Source organism: Centroberyx gerrardi, chromosome 8 (genome assembly GCF_048128805.1).
Source record: "Centroberyx gerrardi isolate f3 chromosome 8, fCenGer3.hap1.cur.20231027, whole genome shotgun sequence".
NCBI classification, from domain to species: Eukaryota; Metazoa; Chordata; class Actinopteri; order Beryciformes; family Berycidae; genus Centroberyx; species Centroberyx gerrardi.
The window spans coordinates 17,183,884-17,203,141 of NC_136004.1; the positions used below are offsets into that span (position 1 = coordinate 17,183,884).

Sequence of the window (19,258 nt, forward strand, 5' to 3'; positions counted from 1 at the left end):
TTGCAATGTGAATTGCGTTTGCAACGCTGCACATTGCTGCCAAACTTATTTACCATCTCATGTCCTGACACACAGAAAGGTCAAGAGCAATCACATGGAGCTGGGAAAGGGATTTGAGGTTAGAGGAGTGTATTGTTTTCTTATTCTGGGAAGGATATTTCAGTAGAGCATTGTTCTACACAATATGTGTGTTTGTGTTTCTGTGTGGTATGTTTTTCTTGCTCGGCATTGTCCAGACCTGTCTCTGGGGTCAGGGGTCATGGTTAAGGCTATGATTGGAGTTGGGAAATGGTTTCATGTTAGGCCAGTAGGGGTGAGAGTGAAGGTTGGCACTAGGGGTGGGCTGTAAGGAAAATGTATAGAACTGTATATGAATAATCCCTAAAAAAAAAAATAGGCACTGCAGTTACATTATTAATTGTCTCCAGGATTTTGCAGTCTTTTTTTTTATTATTGCAAACAAAAATATTAGATTTTGCAGTGGGTTTTCTCAAAAAATGTGATGCAATTTGCAGAGTATTAGGTGTTTTTTGCAGTAAAATTGTGAGAAGTGGTAGAATGAAATGGTGAAATGGTACTAAAGTGGCACTGAAGAGATATCAAAAATTGGGATTTTTTATAACTACCTCCCATTAAGAAAAAAACACATATAATCACTTCCTATTATACTTAAGTGCTGATTTTTTTAAATACATTTTCTGAACAGAAAAAAACATAGCCTCAAAGTTACAAGGAAATTGGATTCCAGGCTTTATAAATATACTTTCAATTCAACATCAGCACAGTGAGCACCAAATCAAATCAGTCCATTTGAATTTAAATACATTTTGCCATGTAAAATAAAGGCATTTTAATTTTGCACAAACCCTACAGTGTGCCTTGGATCATTTTTGAAGGAGACTTGCATTTTACATTTTTTTTGAGACCATATTCCACTCATGCAATGAGCCCTTCACAAGATGGAATAAGCACAGCCCATTTGAATGTTTCATTATAAAACTGTATTGATTTAAAAAGTGCCCATTTACGTTTGAGGTAGACTTTGTGTTCTTCTGACTAACTGTATGCAAACCAAAGGCTCAGGAGAAATGGAAATTGCAGGTTAAATGAAAAGCAAAGTGTCTTTATTTTCTTATACCTGTAGAGTTGAATACAATTATATATGAAACTACAACTCAGTGTCGTCTGAATCATTCTCCATCTTTTCCCTCTCTCGTAGTATAAGAAGAACAAAGTAGACAGTTTGCTGACGTGCTTTCATTGGAACATTTTATGTGGAAAAAATGTGATGATTAGCCAAAATTACAAGCAGAATTGATCTGGCCATTTCATGCAGAAAAATTGCAGTAAGTTTTCTGAATTGCAAGTTCTTGAAAATATTGTGGGGATTGGTTGAATGTGCATTTACTATTGTGATCGCAAAATTACAAATTCCTGGAGGAACTGTGAGAGATCTATTTCATTACAGGATCAACATCATCTCTGCCTCCCAGTCTCCCTTTACAGAGATGAGTGCATCCAAATCATTCATCTGGGGCCCCGTGCACAATGTCATATTGTTCCTTTTGATCAACAAAGGACAGACAACCATCTTTTTACTGATTACATTTACTTCCAGCTGTTATGCAACATTTCTTTGAGATTGCATGATAATTTGTAATAACCGCAGACCGTAGCACATCATTTTATTTACTTATTTATTGGGCCTTATCACATTACATTCATTCCATAGAAAATACATTCAAATGTGACACCCATATTCAGAAAGTGCCAGCTTGTCAATGAAAGCAAGAGTCACTAAAGGTTAAAGCATGTGTCAAAAATAGAAACAACTTCTCCCATTTGCTTCTTGCATTACAAATATTTTGATGTTCTTGCACACATTATAAAAATATACATATATGGTATACAGAATATGGAAGTCATTTAATCTTTCCTGGCTCTCAGCCACCAGTGTTTCTTTTTTGGAGCATATGGCATAGCACACTGAAGATGGCATTAAGACGTGCTACTTCATGAAATCTGAGTGAAATGCTTCACACCTTAGTGGACTGTTGAGATTCTTTAAGATATGGAGATGAAAAGTACCACTGGCTTTAACTTTTGTATAGCTTGTATTACAATAAAGCAATTAACAGAAATAACAGTTTTTCACATTCAGTATAAGTGTCATAAAAAAAAAAAATCTAGAATGATCATTACTATTAGAGGTAACCTCCAATCTATAATATACATTAGAATATAATGCCTAATTCCTCAGTGATCTTTGGGGCAAGTGTTGCACAGTGAAATGTTTTTTGGATTTCTGCAGTTAGTCCAGTGTTAAGAAAACGTATGCACAACCAAATTACTCAATATGTGCGCTGCACACCAGAGACAAGATAAATGCTGTAGAGATAAATCTCCTTCTCTCCTTGAGTTGCCCCTCTTACAGTGCCATCAAGAGGGATTATTCATCTTCTTGAATATGAGGAGTTGTGAGAAGTTTAGAGTTCTTTACCTCTTCATCATTGAAAAGCTGATGATTTTTCTTTTATAGTATAACTTGGAAATATACAGTATCCATCATCAGGTAAAGTCATAGCCTGCATATTGCATTTTTTTTTCTCTAGCAAAAGGCTGAACATGACATTTTGAAGTTTTCAGTGAACCTTATTTCACATATAAAAGAGTAGTGTTATATCTGTGATAGCAGCAGACCATGTCATTGTTTTTTATTTTTCATAATCATTATTTATATTCTGCATAAAATAAGCTCATATAACACCCCTTACAGTGTTTTATTATACCTTTTGGATCAAGTGTTTTTCCACTAGCAAAAAAATAACCCAGCACATAACTGGTGTGCCTCTGAATTAACTCACAGCTACTGTACCTTCTTCATGTTAAGGCATGTGCACATGCCTATATAGCACATGTGCATAGAGCAGGAAAAGAAGTGCTTTTCATTAATATTCCCAGCCAAAGTTCATAACAGACCTCAACATCAACAGCTGCCTCTCCTAAAACAATGTATAGTATGAAGCTGTTGTTGTCTAAATTGATCATGAAATGACAAAAGATGAGAACAATGACAAATGGAGGGAAGAGAGACTAATTTCTTCATACTGTATATATAGCTTCAATGAAAAATATCTGAAAGAAAATATTAAAGTCATGTATTCCTGCAAAAAAAAAAGAGCAGAGCCAGGAGACAGAATAGTCAATAAAAAAGAGAGGGAAAAAAAAATAGGGAAAAAGTGGTCACATATATCATCTTGGCATATAATCCCCTGGAACCCCAGACATGTTCCTTTTCTTCAGGGCAGCATCTACTGTTCTGATCAGTTCATCGATGTTAGCACACATTTCAGGAGTGTAGGGGTCATATTCAAGCTTGCGTAGCCCCGACCGTTTGAAGTTGCCGTCCTTCTGGCCCTCTACACAGAGCAGCCGGTCCTCGGAGACCTCTAGGCCCAGAAACTGGACCATTCCCTTGAGCCGGGAGAACAGGTCCCTCTTCAGTTCCTCAAAGTGAACCACATGGACATTCTTCCCGTAACGCAGCCAGTCCAAGGTGTGGGAAGCCCACCAAGGGGCGTAGTTCTTCACGAACTCGGGCCACTCTGTAAGACAAGAGAGCCCAGAACTTTAAAAAACAGGAACTTGTGGGTGGCAATGCACCAGGCAAAACTCATTTTCTGGTGGGACATTAAATCTGGGAGACAGAGTAACCACTTCTCTCTTCTTGCTAAAGAACAAAATGAATTCAGCAAAACAAAACTCAACATGGTATAACAACAAAATGCATAAATACATAGGAAGACAAAATAAATTAAAATGGCCCTCTTGCAGAGAATGAAATCTAAGGGGAAGCGAGAGTCATTCTAATCAAACACTGACATCATTTTGTGTGAGAGGTCTGGCGCAATTCACCGATTGTTGTCACTGCACATAAAGTCACTTCTGAGACATGGTGACAGTAAAGTTGTGGTACTTAGTTGTCACTCAAACTGTACAGTTAGCACCTTCTTTTGGAACGTCCTTACCTTGCAACTTTTCATTCATTGATAATCCACTGGCCCAAAGCCCATAAAAGCAGAGGCTGGCAAGATCTGTGCTGCATTAGCATGTATCTTTACCATTAGGAGAGGGAGCTGTTAAAGTTTAAAGCCTGCTGAGTTAGCAGTACTGTCTTAGAAACCAATGAGGGAGGCAGCTTTAGTGCCATGGAGAACAAAATATTATAAACTGAATCTGAGAGCATGGGCAGTTTTGCAGTGAGGCAGAGGAGCTGCATGTCTGAACAGCGCTGTCACTGTTCTCCTTGCTGTCAGGCTTTCAAAAGAAACTGGGGATAGAAAATTAAACTAACCCCCCATTCACCATGTTTTGATAGTGTCACCAGTTTGACTGAATGTCAAATGTAGCTGGGATACTTATGTTCTTACATTAGCAACGCTCTGACTTATGAAGCCAGAGGACACAATAATAAAGGGCTTTATGTAAGAGCCTTCAACTAAATCTAGCAGCTAATAGTGAAAAACAATGGATACTGCATTGGAATATGACATGCCCTCCAAAATAAGTTGCATTTGCCTCTGAGTTGACTTTATGGGGCCACACTGAGAGGCATCAGGAGCTGTAACATCATCTGTGCCCCACAGTCTCCCTCGACAGAGGTGAGTGCATCAAAACCATTCATCTGGGGCCCCTTACACAATGTCATCCTGACTCTCAAACTGGAGCCTCTCTTCATATTAGAAGTGGCAGCTGTCAAAAAGCCTTTCTCTTACTTATGTCATCACATCATCTCCACACCAACAAAAAGATAAACAATCATTGGAAATGGCAGGCCAAATGTGCTGATGTTTTCACAAAGAGAGAGACAACTGCTGGGTCGGCATCTCTCCACTCTCAGGAAAATCGATTTAACCACAGAGGAAGTCAGAGAGAAGATAGGGGGATAAGACAAGGCCAGTTGCCATGGTTACTGAAACACACTTTGGTGGGTGGATGGATGTACTGAGAAAGGGGGTATACAGAAGAATTATAAAGACGTCTTAGCAACAGGCAAAAAATCTGGTAAAGTCAAACAGCCACCTGACCCAAATTTTTCACTTCCTGCAGTACCTCGGTCAGAGCCACTTTTCGTCAAAATCTCTTTTATCCGCCAAGTGGGTGCACAAGGAATTTGACTTGTTTAATTGGTGCTGACACATCACAACATGGTTACACAATACAGGATTGACGCATTGGGTGCAGGACGAAATGTCCAAATCCATCGAACAGCAAAATGGAAAAAGGGATAAGGGAAGTATGTATAAGTGAGAAATCGCTGAATGCAGCACTGTCTTAAAAACAATATAATAGGTTCAGGTGGCTGTTAGGTACTTTAGAAATCCATCACAGACTCCTGATTTTGGATGGATGGATTTGTTTACTTCTTAAACCTAATCTCAGTGAAATTTTCTCTGGTACACATGCATGTTCAGTACACAAAACACAAAATGTGTCATGTCCAAATGCCAATAGGTTCCTCAAGGGTCCAGTCATCATTGATGGCAGAATTTTCTATTGAGAATCCCTTTCCCACGTGTGCTGGTCTCAAACTGCCTGTAGAAGGAGAGGTTGAGGAGCAAGGTGGGTGTATCTGGTGGCCCATGATCCCAACTAACAAGCAGCAGAGTGACTACAGCTGTGGTTAGTAGGCGAGGTTTTCATTTCTCATTTCTCAGAAGCACAGATATAGGTTCTGCCTGATGTCATGCTATAAAAACCTTGTGTTGAGGATGCATTGGTTAATAAGGTCAAAACCACCATGACAATATTGGAATTAGGGGGATACGATTTCAAGACTTCAACACTGTGTATGTCTTATGCAAATTAAGAGTTCAGAGTCAGAACGTTTCCATATGAATGGCTGCAATTAAAGTGAACATAAAAGAGTAACTGAAACATGCCGTAGCTTTCAGCAGCTCACCTTTCCCTCTCCAGTGGGCCTGGGAGGCAAATCCAATGTGCCCGCCGTATTTGCGGTTAAATTCGGCCATGAGGGCCTTGTAGGGGTTACGGATCATGAGGATGCTAGTGTCAAAGGCTTCGATCTCCTTCTTGCCGCTCTCGTGTGTCTTAATGCAGATAGTCCTCCCACTCCGCCAGTGGTCTCGCTCCCCTTTAAACCCTGCGGAATTATGACATCCCACAACAAATGCATAATTCATAAAGGTGAATTGATGGGCGCACGTGTTTGCGAACCATGTCAGTTCAATGTTGACGCCTACCTTTATTATATAGGGAGCCATCAAAGTAATAGCTGCCAGTGTAGAAGCCAGTAGCGAGCTCTATGAGGTGGCGAGCCCAGGTGTTGCCGGCTCCGGGGAAACTGGCCAGAGCCAGCAGCTGCTTGGAGCGGGTCGGCAAGAAGTGCCGGTCCATGCAGCGGTTATCTGAGGGTCAATACACAAGGGGCAACAGGCTTTATTATTGATTTGCTGTACTTCCATAATCACTGAAGAATGCTATATTGATAAAAAATACACTGGCATGCTCTTCGGAACATGAGATGAATGCGAGGGGGCTGTCAGTGATCTATGACTTTGTGTTGCTCAACACAATAAACCCTCGAATTAGATCTGTGGATAGATATTGTAGTTGAGTTAGTCACTTACTTCCGGCTTGGTTACAACATAGCTTTCAACATGTAAGGAAGAGGACTACTGACAAAGGACCTTTATTCTGAGACTGGCCTGTGGTTTTAGTTGTGTCGAAAGAGTGGAGGTTGGTTGTTGGGACATTCTACATCAGTGGAGCACGGGGGAAATGCCCCGGCAGGAAAGGTTACATGAGATATTGGCAGTGAGTCAGAACACAGATAGATAAATCATCATTCTTGACTGCGGTGGTCTTTGGTGTGGGTTGTTCAGCTCCATCGTTTCCTGCTCTTTTTCTGTCTTCTTCCTTATCACAAAATGCCTAATAACAGCCAGTTACCGGCTGTCTTTTGTTAGTTGAGATTATGGACAGTTAAAAAAACGTGGGGGAAAAGATTACAGGTACAGATTCCTGAGCCCATCTTGAACAAGGGAATGTCTAGAATATCCGTATGGAGTAGTATACTTTTCACTGCTGTTTGTTTTTGGCTTTTGCTATGCATTACAGCAAGCTGCTTTTTGTTTACTGGGGACTGTGTTTTTGCTGGTCAAATCTAAAGCACTCTGGTACATTTGGGGAACGCTGCTCACCACAACCTATATGCAGAAGTGTGAAAAAAACACCTCTGTATATAGCAACCACAGGGTAAATAATTTCGCTAGCTCACAAGTTCACAAGTTCTCTGACTTTCTCACACTAGATACACTACTGCATGAATGTGGGTGTGTGTGCATATGCAGTGTGTGGCTTGCACCTGCGCTGCCTGACTTGCCTTTCCTACCAATATGTCCCATTTAAACTGCTTTGCCTGTGCTCTTACATAAAACCCTTTAATACTGAATGCTGCTTCACAACGGAAGTGAGCCACCAAACCTTACCTTGCACCTGTGTCTGGTACACCACAAAGTACTCGTCACTCCCGCAGCTCTCAAACTCTTCCCCGTGGCAGTGGTGAAGGCACATGTCCTCATCCTCCAGCTCGTGAAGGGAGAAGTGAAGGGTTGGGAACCCGCAGTGACATCGATCTCCAGCCAGGACCGCCAGAGACTGCTCCTGAAATACAGGCGGAGGAGAAGGCCGTTAGACGCTGAGATGCACCCACAGGCACCAACGCATGCATGCATGAACACACACATCCACAGCGCCCTCACCTTCTCTGTGCACATGTCCACACACTTGTCCACGGACATGTTCTGGATGACTGCACTGATAGGAAGTGCCAAAGTGACATTGTCAGGCCGGTGGAAGCAGCCCTTGAATATGGCGCTCCCATCTGAAACAGATAGAACATACCAGAACGCTAGTCACCAACAGCAAGACACTATATACTCCGGTTTTGTGGGCACAGCTTTCATCAGCTTGGCCTCTATCCACTGACCCCTGATTTAGAGGTCCCACTGGGACTCTCCCTGGTCTATTGAGGCGCTGACCTGGCAGTGGACTCAACCAATAGCAGCTCTACAGGGGCGCTCACATTCCTGCACTATGTTGACGACCTTTAGCACCAGATCCTCCCTGTGGACTGACATAGACCATATATCACGGCAGCAAAGAATAGGGAAGTCTTCCTGTCTGAGAACCCTCTCTGGTACATTATGTGGTGTACTAGCTCCTTCACACCTTCACTGTTCTCACTGGAAGCTGTTAGTCCATCTGTAAAATTATATTACACTGCTTTACTCTTGTGTTATTCCACTTAAACTACGCATTTAAAATACGACAATCATTAATTTTCAACTACTACATACACATTATAGTGCAATTACATAACTATTACTCAATTACTAACTTGGCATAGGCGACTACTGAATCAATTTATTAAAATATTGTTACACCACTACAGATTCCTATAGAGGGATGGGGCTAAGCAGAGGAAAAAAACAGTAAAAACACACTTGTCTATCAGATTCCCATTCTAGCCATGCATTTTTAGATGTCTGGTGAAAATAATCTGAACATCCATTTTATATTTATGTAAGCCTGTCAAGATATTAGCCTTGCTGACTTTCACATATCTGGCTGTCTCCATTGTCAACAGACTGTGAAATGGTAAGCATTAATAAATATCACACACTCAAAGCTTTTTACAATGACAGATCCCTGATGAAGACAGCTTGCCTGCTGAAACAGTGACTAAACAAATGGAGCTGTGAGTGTGCGGTATTCCCTCCAACACCAGCACCTCACCAAGACTGCGGTGTGCATTCATTAATTCCTTTACTGAAAGCATTATTTACTTATAAGTGCTAACAGGCATTAAGAGAAGATAACCTCACCAGCAAGTTAGCTCTACTCAGCAAGGAACCATGAGTCATGTGTGTATTTATATTTGCCATTTTTCTCACACTCAAAGTCCTATTTTTAATGCTACACATCCATTTCTCTCTTTATGTCACTACTGTACATCTTCAGTACATCCTTTCTCTTTTTCTCTTCCTTGCTCTCACATAAGGCAGTTCTCCTTGTTTGGTATTGAAATGCCTAATTGGTGCTCCCTTGTCTTGCAGCATCCAACCATATATCACACACAAGCTCTTGGGAAGCAAGGTAATAGATCACTGATGCAAATACCCAGCTGAGTGAAATCAAGGTATGTTTGCAGAAGAGCAAACATTATCTTTCTGCTTTGCTAACAGATGGGGCGTCAAAAAGGAAATAAAGGTAGGGGCTCCCGAAGAAATGTTTCCTCTGCAGATGAAATAGTGTACATTGGCATCTTATCTGCATTTTCAGCTGCAAAGGTCTCACAGAAACACTGTTTTACAGGCAACACTTGTGTGGCTCATGTGACGATAATGGTTTGTTAGTGGCAAACCACCATCCAGCCACCTCAACACAACCCACACTCCATTTCCTGTTTGATGTGTTCAGCAGGGCTCACATGACAGAGATCAGGGTCAGAGGTGAACACACAAACATGAAAAGCTGCGCTCAGCAGTCCAACAGATGAAAAAAGAGAAAAAAAAAAGCAGAAATGAAAACAACAACCAAACAATAATGTTTCATGGCAAAGTAAACAAACGGCACTAAACTGGACGGAGGAATTCAGATTGTATTTTTTGGAGCTTTGTAGAGATTCAAGAGTAGTTCTACAAGATACAGACTGAACTATCAAACCCTATAGCTTGTCTCACCACTCTCACATTATCACGTTATTTCTCAGTTTAGTAAATGGGTGAAAGGGTGAGAGAAGGAAAGGGGGAGAAAGTGCTGAGAATGCGCACAGTCCCTTCTTCTGGTGGCCTGGACTTGCTTAAGACTCATAGCAAGGTTTATCTATTGCATTTCAAAGAAAGGAATAGACGATATCTTGCTGCCAGTCTAAACAAACCACATCCACACATTGGTCTCAAACTATGGGAGCTATCAGCCCTTCCTTCCTTCATTTATTTCAGTTTTCCAGTGACAGCAGCGAGTATTTCGAATGCAGACCACGGCTGGCTGGGCGAGGTAGCGCAGCTCTCAAGGGGAAGAGGTAAACACAACTGAGCTGGCCCGCTCCCAACTGTGGCATTAATCCAAAATGAAAAATGCTTTCCTTCAAAACACCCAGTCTCATTACAGTACCTGTATCAAAATAGCATCTCTGTATTTCAGTGAATACTATCAATTGTACAGTACACTCATGCCTGTGCAGTTCTTTCATATTATATAAATCAAATACAGTGCATAGGCATAATTTGGAACACAACAGTGCTGTCTTGTGTTAGTCAAACCCGCCCAGCACAGGTGAGCTTGTTGTCGGGGGTTGAGTGGCCAACTCACAGCGGCGCGCTGACTCCTGGCTCAGCTCCAGCCTATAGATGGACAGCCGGTTGGCTCCTCCGCACAGGTTACTCTTCTCGCCCTTACACTCCATGTTGCATTCACTCTCTGAAGCGTTGGGCGCCTGGATCTTGTGGCCACAGTAGCACTCTGCCCCAAATTCCAGACCTGCGTACAGGTAACCTCTGGACAGAGAGAAGGGGGGGGGGGGGGGGTCGGGGGTTAGCATCATCAGTAAAGGAAGACAAAGGAAAACAGCGGTCTAATCGTCATTCTGAGGCTTCATTATGTGTCTGGTCAGACTTGCTCCTGCCCCTACAGTATATCCTGCACAGGGCTGCATAGATTATTATTCAAAAAAGAAGGGGGGTTGCCTGAAAACCTGCCAATATTATGTCTCAAGTTACACCCTGACATCCTGTCCAGTGTGCTCTTGTTTAAGAAGCACATTATGCATGTACAAAACCACTCCAGCTGCTCCACAGGGCCAGTCCACTAGCACAGGTGATTCAGAGTCAGCCACCGATTAGGTAACCGGTGATCAGCACAAACCCGACAAATTAGAAACAGCATTGCCTTGCGGGATGCATAACGGAAGATGTTGACGTAATGAAGAGAACACATCCTCACACATTATGTTGGAATAAATCTGCTCTCTTTTTGGTGTTTGAAAACCAGAGAAATTAGACATGCTATGAGGCTCTGAGGAAAAGCCAATTATGAATCCATGCAGTATACATGAAAACTGAATCCATCAAACAAGGCCTCTCCTCTCTTACGGACAGCCTGCTGTCGCCTCATGAAGGATTTGACTCCCGAGAGGCCGTTCAAATGCAATTAGATGGCTAACACACCCCTCACACAGGACAAATCCCCTGGGCTGTCAGTCAAGCCCAAACCTCTCTGTACTATGCGCTGTCCCCTCTCATTTGTTTGTTTTTATCAACCCATTGCTCTGGGAGGGGAGTGGGCAGGCTGAGAGAGCCAAGCTGAGGAAGGAGCTGAAAACAAGTTCCTCGCTCCTCTTCCCGTTCTTCCCCTTCTTCTCGTCTCTGTGAATCAGTGATGGGTGTAATGGAATGTATTCGACGGAGCCGTCTTTGATGCTCCTCAGGGAGGAAAAAAAAGGAGCGGGAGAAAGATGGTAAGGTAGTAGAGAGAGGAAGACGAGATGTGAGGAAACAGGAGACAAATGGAGGAGAGAGGCAGAGAGCTCTAAGAGAGAGAGAGAGTATAATGTGCATAGCTGCAAGTGCTGCGACAATTTAGAGGACTGGAGCATGGTAAACTGTTTTTCATGTATTAGCCCCATAGAAAACACCAAGGGCCTTTGAACCTTTGATCACAGTTGCAATGAGGTCATTTGATTTCCATATCAGGCTCTTCTTGAAATGCACTATCAATTTTTATTACTCAGCCCATCGTTAAATGGAGAGGCAGAGTCACAGCAAAGACAAAGTGTGGGTTTTTTTGTTTGTTACTGTCATACCTTTCTGCACAGTTGTCCTGGCAACGGAAAACAGTCATCTTTTTGTAGTCAAAAAAGGACACTCCCCTCAGAGCTCTTTTCTGTATGTCATCAATGTAGCAGCCAAAATACTTTGCTGGGAACGACAAAAAAAAATCACAAGTTAGACATATAGAGGAGGACAATTAGAGAGACATTGTACACTTTCAAGCTAGAATACATAGAAACATATGTATAATTCCAATAAAAATAGGTGTTTTTACTGTAAGAATTTGCTACAATTACTACAAAATAATTTTTGAAAGAGCCATTTGACCATCAAGTGACCAAAAGGCAACTTGACAACAATATGTTCTTCAGAAAGACCGTATGGATGGTGTAGGAACAGTCCAGTGCGAGGAGTCCAAACTGGGGCAGAATCTTTATTTATTTATAAAGACACACACCCCCTTCTAGTGGCCTGTTACTGCAATGGCAGACATTTCCCTGTGTTTTTCAGATGTGGGTGGGGGGTTGGGGTTGTGAAGAGGCAACCTCCCTCTGCAAAGGGATACAGCGGTCCTTCCACCCTTTCTTCCTAGTCATTAAAACACTCCCCTTGTCAGCGGGGTTACACAGGCTGTGCAGTACCATAGACAAACAAACCTCTCACCATCTGCGCTCTGCCATTACCCCTTTGAACCTCTGTTAATAGCTAAATGCGGCAAGCACACAGTCCTAGGCCACTGCATTACTTTAATTGTAATAGTGTAAAGGCCTGGGTCTGAGCAGCATGTGGTGTGCTGGAGGACTCAGCAGTAATCTTCCTCCTAACCATTGTTGAGCTGGAAAATAATCTGCTTTATGACAAAGGGAAAGACTGATTTAAATGCAGCTGCACTTCAGCACAGTTTTGACTGCCGTATTTCTGCCGACTAGTATATGACATGAAATCAACACATCAATTTAAGGAACATGTAGCATTTTACAGTGCATCCGCAGATGAAGCAGCAGAGTCACAGCAAATGCAACCATAGAGTACAACATACAGTAGATAGTCTGTTTACATAATGCACGGACACTGCTAGATAGCTATGCTTGTGGCAGAACTGGGGGATTGCCACTCAATTATTTGCATTATGCAGAGTTATAGTGACAGCGTACGCGACCCCCTTCTTTAACTAAAAAAGGAAAAGACAATCTATGTCTTAAATCTGTTCTATATATAAAACTTCCAAAATAACCTCATAGTACCCAGTGGATCATATTATCAACAATTATTCAGCGTCATATGTCTGTGTGCTACAGCACCATGCAGTGCGAATGTGTTTATGCGCTGTGATAGGCATCTGACGCTACAGTATTCCCTCCACATCGATTTCAGAGCGAGTGGGAATGTGTGCATTTGGGGTGGGAGGAAAAAAAAAAAAGCGTCTCTTAACCGGAACATGACAGGGTCCTGAAGATGGTTCAGGCAGCTGTGGAGTACTGAGTACTGGTGGATGAAAGAGAGCCAACAAATGCTTTGAAGCTCCTAATTACTCTATCATCACTCTCAACTGTGGTCCTGTGGGGTTACCATTTCAGAGAGAGAAGGAGGGGAGGGGAGGGGAGGGGAAAGAGGAGGACTGAACAGTGGAGTTCGGATTCAGACCGAGGGGCCTTTCATTTGATCAGATAACCCAAAGCTTGAATGTACAGTGTAAACATGTTTGCGTTCCTGTCCCCGTATTGGAAGAGATAAGCTTAATACTATGTAAGCTAGAAAAACGTTGTCCTATAATCTACTGCGCTCTAAAGCTACGGGTACCATACTTGCACAATTACTCCAATTCTTTGTAATAGATTCATGTATTCATTTTCTCGTCTGCCCTTTTTGTAATGGAGTTATACTGTATTAGTAAAATCCTGGTGTTTCAAGGATTACGGCTGTTTCTGCTGCTCAACAATGATCCCTACAATATGTATGTATATGAGATGCTATGAGTAAATGGAAGAGAGGCGTGTTTTCATTGTCTTTCATGTCTGAAGAAGATCAGCGGGCTCAAAACGTTACATGTGATGTGGTAATTAAAAGCATCGTCATAAAAGGAGTTTATGGTGCGCGGACTCTAGTTTTGTTATTTCGGTGCTCTTTCATCTGTCCAGCACCCACATCTGCATTTGGGTGTGCGTGTTTTGTGCGGGCTGCTCCGTGAGTGAAAACGAAATACCCGAACAGCATGTGAGAGTTTCTCTGCTGTGCTCTCCCGGCTCCCCCAGCCATTCCAGGAGCTATGGTGAACGAAATGACTCTCCATCATTTCACATCATTTCTTTTTCTGAGTTACTTGGACATGTTACATTTGGAATGGAATAAGTAAGCAAGATGTGGTGCTACCCATTATAGGAGATGTCTGTTCCGAAAAAAAAACCCATCTGTTTAGCAGTCCTTCAAACATGAACAGATTTGCCCTTAGTGTGCAGACACTTCCAGTCCTCACACTGGCTGGTGTTTTTAAAAGGTTTGATATAGTGGAAAGTGCTAGCGAGTAGTTTATGTGTAAACCTTTTTAGAGGGGATTGTGTAGTTGCAAGGATTATTAATATGAGTAATAAAAACTGAAATCCTGATATCATGAAGTATTAAATGTCCTGATTCTGTACCAGCTACGGTAAAACATTGTCATTAAATGTGTGTAGTACTGTAGCACATTGTCACAGCTGAAGGACAGTGGGTGGGAATTGCTGCTTGAATCCTCGAAGGACTCTCTAAGAGAAAAGACAAGGGACTTGCTCATATTCATCACCTCACTCCTCTCTCAATTACAATTTCAGATTTTCAGCCATTAAAATGCTGCAGTTTGCAATCACAGAGGTTACCTTGAATCGTTTTCTTGCGGAAAGAGGCTGTGTGTGTGTTTGTCTGTGTGGATTTACCTTATGTATGAGTGTGTAAAAATAGGTTTAATTTCCATATCGTCTTTTAATCCATGGAACTACAACAACAACCATGTGATAATGTTGTAATACTAGCGTTAATAATAATGTTTACACGAATATTGTAGCTTACCAAGTTACCAATTGTACTAGATTTGACATCTTGTTTGAATTTTAAGATGCTGGGACAGGCTCTGAGGAGGTTCTCAGGAGGTAGCTGTTCTGGAAGACTGCCAAAATGAAAACAATACCACTGCAATAGTACTGTAATGCATCTAGGCTTGCTTGGCAGAGTGCCTCTAGTAAGCTGTAACCCACCTCTTCCATCTTCCATGTCTTTGGCATTACGTCCTTTAAGCGCACGGTTCCAGTTGCTGGTGTAGTCCCCACCCCTTCCCCCCAAACCCTGGCCCTCGTGTCCGGTCTTTTTCATCCACGGCGGCCCATACCTCCGGCCGGGTCTGCGCGTCTCCTTAAACACCCTACCCATGACGCCCAGCCCCCGATTGTCTGAGGATGATGTCCGGCTCCCCATCTCCGAAGCGACCAGGGGGTCTCGGCCCCCGCCGGTTCCCGAGGAGTTGTCCCCAACAAAGCCGGAGTGGAGGAACACGAGGCTGCCGGCGGTCAAGTAGAGGAGGATGAGGGAGAAGAAGCGGACAGGTTTCCTGCGGAAATAGCGCTGTATCTTCAGCAGCGGCCTGGCCATGCTGGCTTCCCCTGCCACTCAATCACACTCGCCCAGTGATGAAAACTCATAAAGCAGAAGAAACGATACCGGCTCACCCTTCTTCCACTCAAAAGCCCCGCAGAGGACCAATTAGAACGGAAGGAGAGACAGCAACAAACGTCTTAATCCAATTCTGTATGAAGGTCGCCCAAACAATAGTGTGAGTTTTTCCTCATGTATGCCTCTTGAGCCTCATGAGGCAGAAGTCTTGCTGTGTGGCACCGGGGATCGTCTCCACGTGAGTCTGTCTACGTTCCCTCTGACAGCCCGGCCCTGGGAGCCAGCGGTGGGGCCATGGCATGAAAGGTGAGTGGCTCAGAGTGAAAGATGATCGCTGAACACTGCTTTCACTCCGGTTATCAACCTACAGTGATGCCACGCCAGCTCCACAGTGCCACTTTCGCTCCCACACTCTGCAGATGGAAGGAGGTTTTATTTACTCGCGGAGCCGAGATCCCTTCGCCTTTGTTTGACCAGCCATTCACTGAGACGATCTGGGAGGGGGGGCGTGACTCGCCATCTGCAATAAAGACAAAAAAAAAAAGGAACAATAATGGCACACCTGAGTAAGCTTTGTTGCAGGTGGGAAAGGGCATACAAGGATGAACTCAGTGCCACACCTGCATGGCAACACACCTCAGATTTACTGCTCATAAGCTTTCAGTGGTTACGTCAGTCCCAGCATCACAGTTAGAGACATTCAAAGAATATGTTTGAATAGCTTGTCTTGTTATTGTATGCTCTGAAGATGGTCTAACTACTGAAAGCTTGGGCACTAAATCCAATGTGTATTACAATGCTGTTGTTGCATGGAATTCCACGTTTTTGTCAACAGCAAGTGAAATTGCCCTCATTCTTCTGTGTCTGGAAATTGGGTAGAGACACACATACATATACACCCCCACTCCACCCCCCCCAAACACACACACACACACACACACATACACACACACGCCTCCTAGAAGCACAACACAAAGGGGCAGAGAGATAAGCAAACAAAAGCAAAGAAATAACAGGAATACATGTAATTAAGTATGTGGGAAGCCTGTGAAGTCGTTACCTTGCCACTAAACAGCGGAGGAGTCTTTACTCCAACATGCTCTGAGCTCTACAAGCTTCATTATCTTTGATAAATTAGGTTACACCAGAAGGGGAAAGGGAAAAACAGAAACAAAGCATTAAGCTCTACCCTGCGGCATTTTCACTGATGCTTCTGAGAAGCAATGGGTGTAAGAAAATTAAAAACATTCTTCAAGATGATCCAAGGTGATGATAATTTGTATGAATGTGAAGCAGGAACAGAGCAAGCATGCTCAGTCAACTTTTCCTGAATAAATAAAAGGTTAAAGCAGGTTAGAGCATTAATTTAATTTTTCAATAATTCTGTCTGATGTCTCTGCCAACCCACTCGATCCACAGAGTATCATGGATTGACTTTGATTTCTTACAAAATACTGTGCATGCATAATTCTACTTATTATTTTTCACAGATCACTACATTTAGTTGGGAAGGCTGAATCACCACTTCCAAAGTTTTCTGCATTCTCTGTCAAAGGAGTCTCTGTTCAGGGATACAGACAAACCTGAGACGGTACAATTGGCAGGTGTAACGCAACACTCTCGTCGGGTCAGGGAATTTTCCAGAACATTCGAGGGGACACTCGCCCTTGTGGCTTTCTGTCTGCCCCGGGACAAGTCTAAAAAAACGACTTGTCACCTGAAACCTCACCTGCACTGTGGACCCCCCCCCCCCCCCCCCCCCCCACCAGACTCTCCGCCTGTCTGGTTTACCCCCGGTAATCTGGGAAGAGTCTGGGACCCTGAAGGTGAGATGGATCATATTCTGTTCATCTGCATCAACCACAGCATCTGTGCACAAGAATACTCTTGACTGACTTCTAAAAACTTTGCCCCTCCATTTGGTACTTTCACAAATCTACAAGTATGGTATTTTTCATTGGGATTTCTTGGTCCATGTCTGACTCAATTCAATCTTATTTGTTCAATTTAAGATAAAAACTGTCAGCCTAGGTCAAATTAAGTTCACAAATGTCAGATAGTAAATGTTCTGAGTGATGAATGAAGGGTGTTGAAACAGGTGAAGTTGAGGGGAATGAAGTAAATTACACTGACAGGGTTCACACTCAGGACCCATGAGCTCCAGTGAACCAGCATCCATACAGCAGAGCCTCATTTGTCCAGACCATAAAGTTTCCAAATGACTGATAATGAGCAGAAACACGGTGATGCAAAAACATCTTCTATTAATTGCGCCTGGTTCCTGGAATGTTGCTGTTGACACTGAAAGACTGCAAAGCGCATTTCAGAATCTTTAATATTTTATGGCCTGGAACTTCAATGCATTTCAGTGATCTATCATTCCCATGAACAACCTCTCTTCCAGAGGGATTCAGATAAATGCCGGTCCACAGTATAACACTGTATACCCTCAGCTCAACAGCTGTATAAACAACAAGGAAAATTCACTCCTACAGTCGACTATCGACACTGTAACCGTGAATATTTTTCAGTCTTGTGTCAGTATTTTGGTCCCTGATGGGAGAGAAAAGATTCATATTTCAGGACAAATGAGATGAAGTGACTCTCAAAACAAGCTAGTCATTGTTTTTAACTGAATAATTTGTTTGCCTTAAAGGAATGGAATGCTATCTAGGTGAGTTCCCTCAGTGTGTTACAGCACCAAACTGAAAAAAAAAAGGAAATCGCAGATGTCATTAAGCATTTTAGCTTTATTGCTTCGCTTTGAGGCGGTGTGCTCACATGTCATGTCATCATGGCCGGAGCTTATAGAGCAGCCAGGGGCTGCAGCATCAGTCGGTATCTATACTGGCACACAGGACACTGGAAACAGGCATATCAAAGTGGAGAATATGGAGAAAATTACATAGGGATGCATCTGACAACACTCTCTCCCCCTCTGTCTCTCACATACACACACAGCACGTCCCAGGACCACACACACAAGTTAATCATCGGCATTAATTATTTATATCCACCCAATTACGAAAATGAAATTGAACTCTACTCGTGACTAATTTGGAGGTTCAAATGACAGTAACAAGAGTGTGAATGGACTTGACTAGACTCAATAGAGAGGTACAGACCACCGCTGTATGGATCCTTCATAAGAGGGAAGAGAAAGAAAGCCCACAGCCAGGTCTCCCTTAGGTCTGCAGTGCTGTGAATTGAAGTCACTGATGATAACAACCCTATGTGTGTGTGTGTGTGTGTGTGTGTGTGTGTGTGTGTGTGCCACTGCAGGTGAGCTTCATAAGCATTTAGCGCTAAACAAGAATAGTAGATGAAAGCCAGGCTGTGACATTTGTAGAGAGCGAGTCGGAGAAAGAGGAAACACGACAGACAAGGGAAGGGGAATGCCGCAGGAGTCTGGTAGCCAAATCACGGCCATCACTCAAGTGGAGTGGACATGAACTCACTGACTGACCATTAATTCACATTTATATTAAATGAGCCAGCAAATATTTAATCAGAGCGGATTTGGGGGAGGAAACGTCAAAGTTAATCTTTGCCGGGCGGGCCGACAGCCAGCTCGGCCTGCGCTGTGGGCAAATGGCTCCGCGGGTCACTCCATAAATATTCTTCATATCTGTCCTGGGACTCATTGACCAGGGAGAGGGTTGAGCGGGGCCGGGCAGCAGTCAACTCTGTGACACCTCTCCGAGCAAAAAGGTTCAGAAACACCAGCGGCCACTGTCACTGTCTGTCCTGCACACAGCTGATAC

General features: G+C 43.0%; 1 protein-coding gene across 1 annotated transcript; it reads right to left on the reverse strand.

The window, feature by feature from the left end:
- Positions 1-1,740: 1,740 nt before the first annotated feature.
- wscd2 (WSC domain containing 2) lies at positions 1,741-15,473 on the reverse strand. The gene is made up of 8 exons (XM_071899757.2): positions 15,083-15,473; positions 11,888-12,002; positions 10,399-10,583; positions 7,785-7,906; positions 7,512-7,686; positions 6,264-6,428; positions 5,963-6,163; positions 1,741-3,605 (listed from the first exon to the last, which is right to left on the reverse strand). The coding sequence occupies exons 1-8, from the start codon at positions 15,471-15,473 to the stop codon at positions 3,253-3,255; spliced, it is 1,707 nt and encodes a 568-aa protein (XP_071755858.1). The 3' UTR covers positions 1,741-3,252.
- Positions 15,474-19,258: the final 3,785 nt, after the last annotated feature.

What these genes read in the sequence shown, in the direction of transcription:
- wscd2 (XM_071899757.2), bottom strand. Translation starts at nt 15,473, where the DNA reads ATGGCCAGGCCGCTGCTGAAGATACAGCGCTATTTCCGCAGGAAACCT. An exon ending in AGACATGGAAGATGGAAGAG is followed by an intron (nt 12,003 to 15,082) that starts GTGGGTTACAGC and finishes TGTCGTTCCCAG; the next exon opens with CAAAGTATTTTGGCTGCTAC. An exon ending in TGGACATGTGCACAGAGAAG is followed by an intron (nt 7,687 to 7,784) that starts GTGAGGGCGCTG and finishes CCTGTATTTCAG; the next exon opens with GAGCAGTCTCTGGCGGTCCT.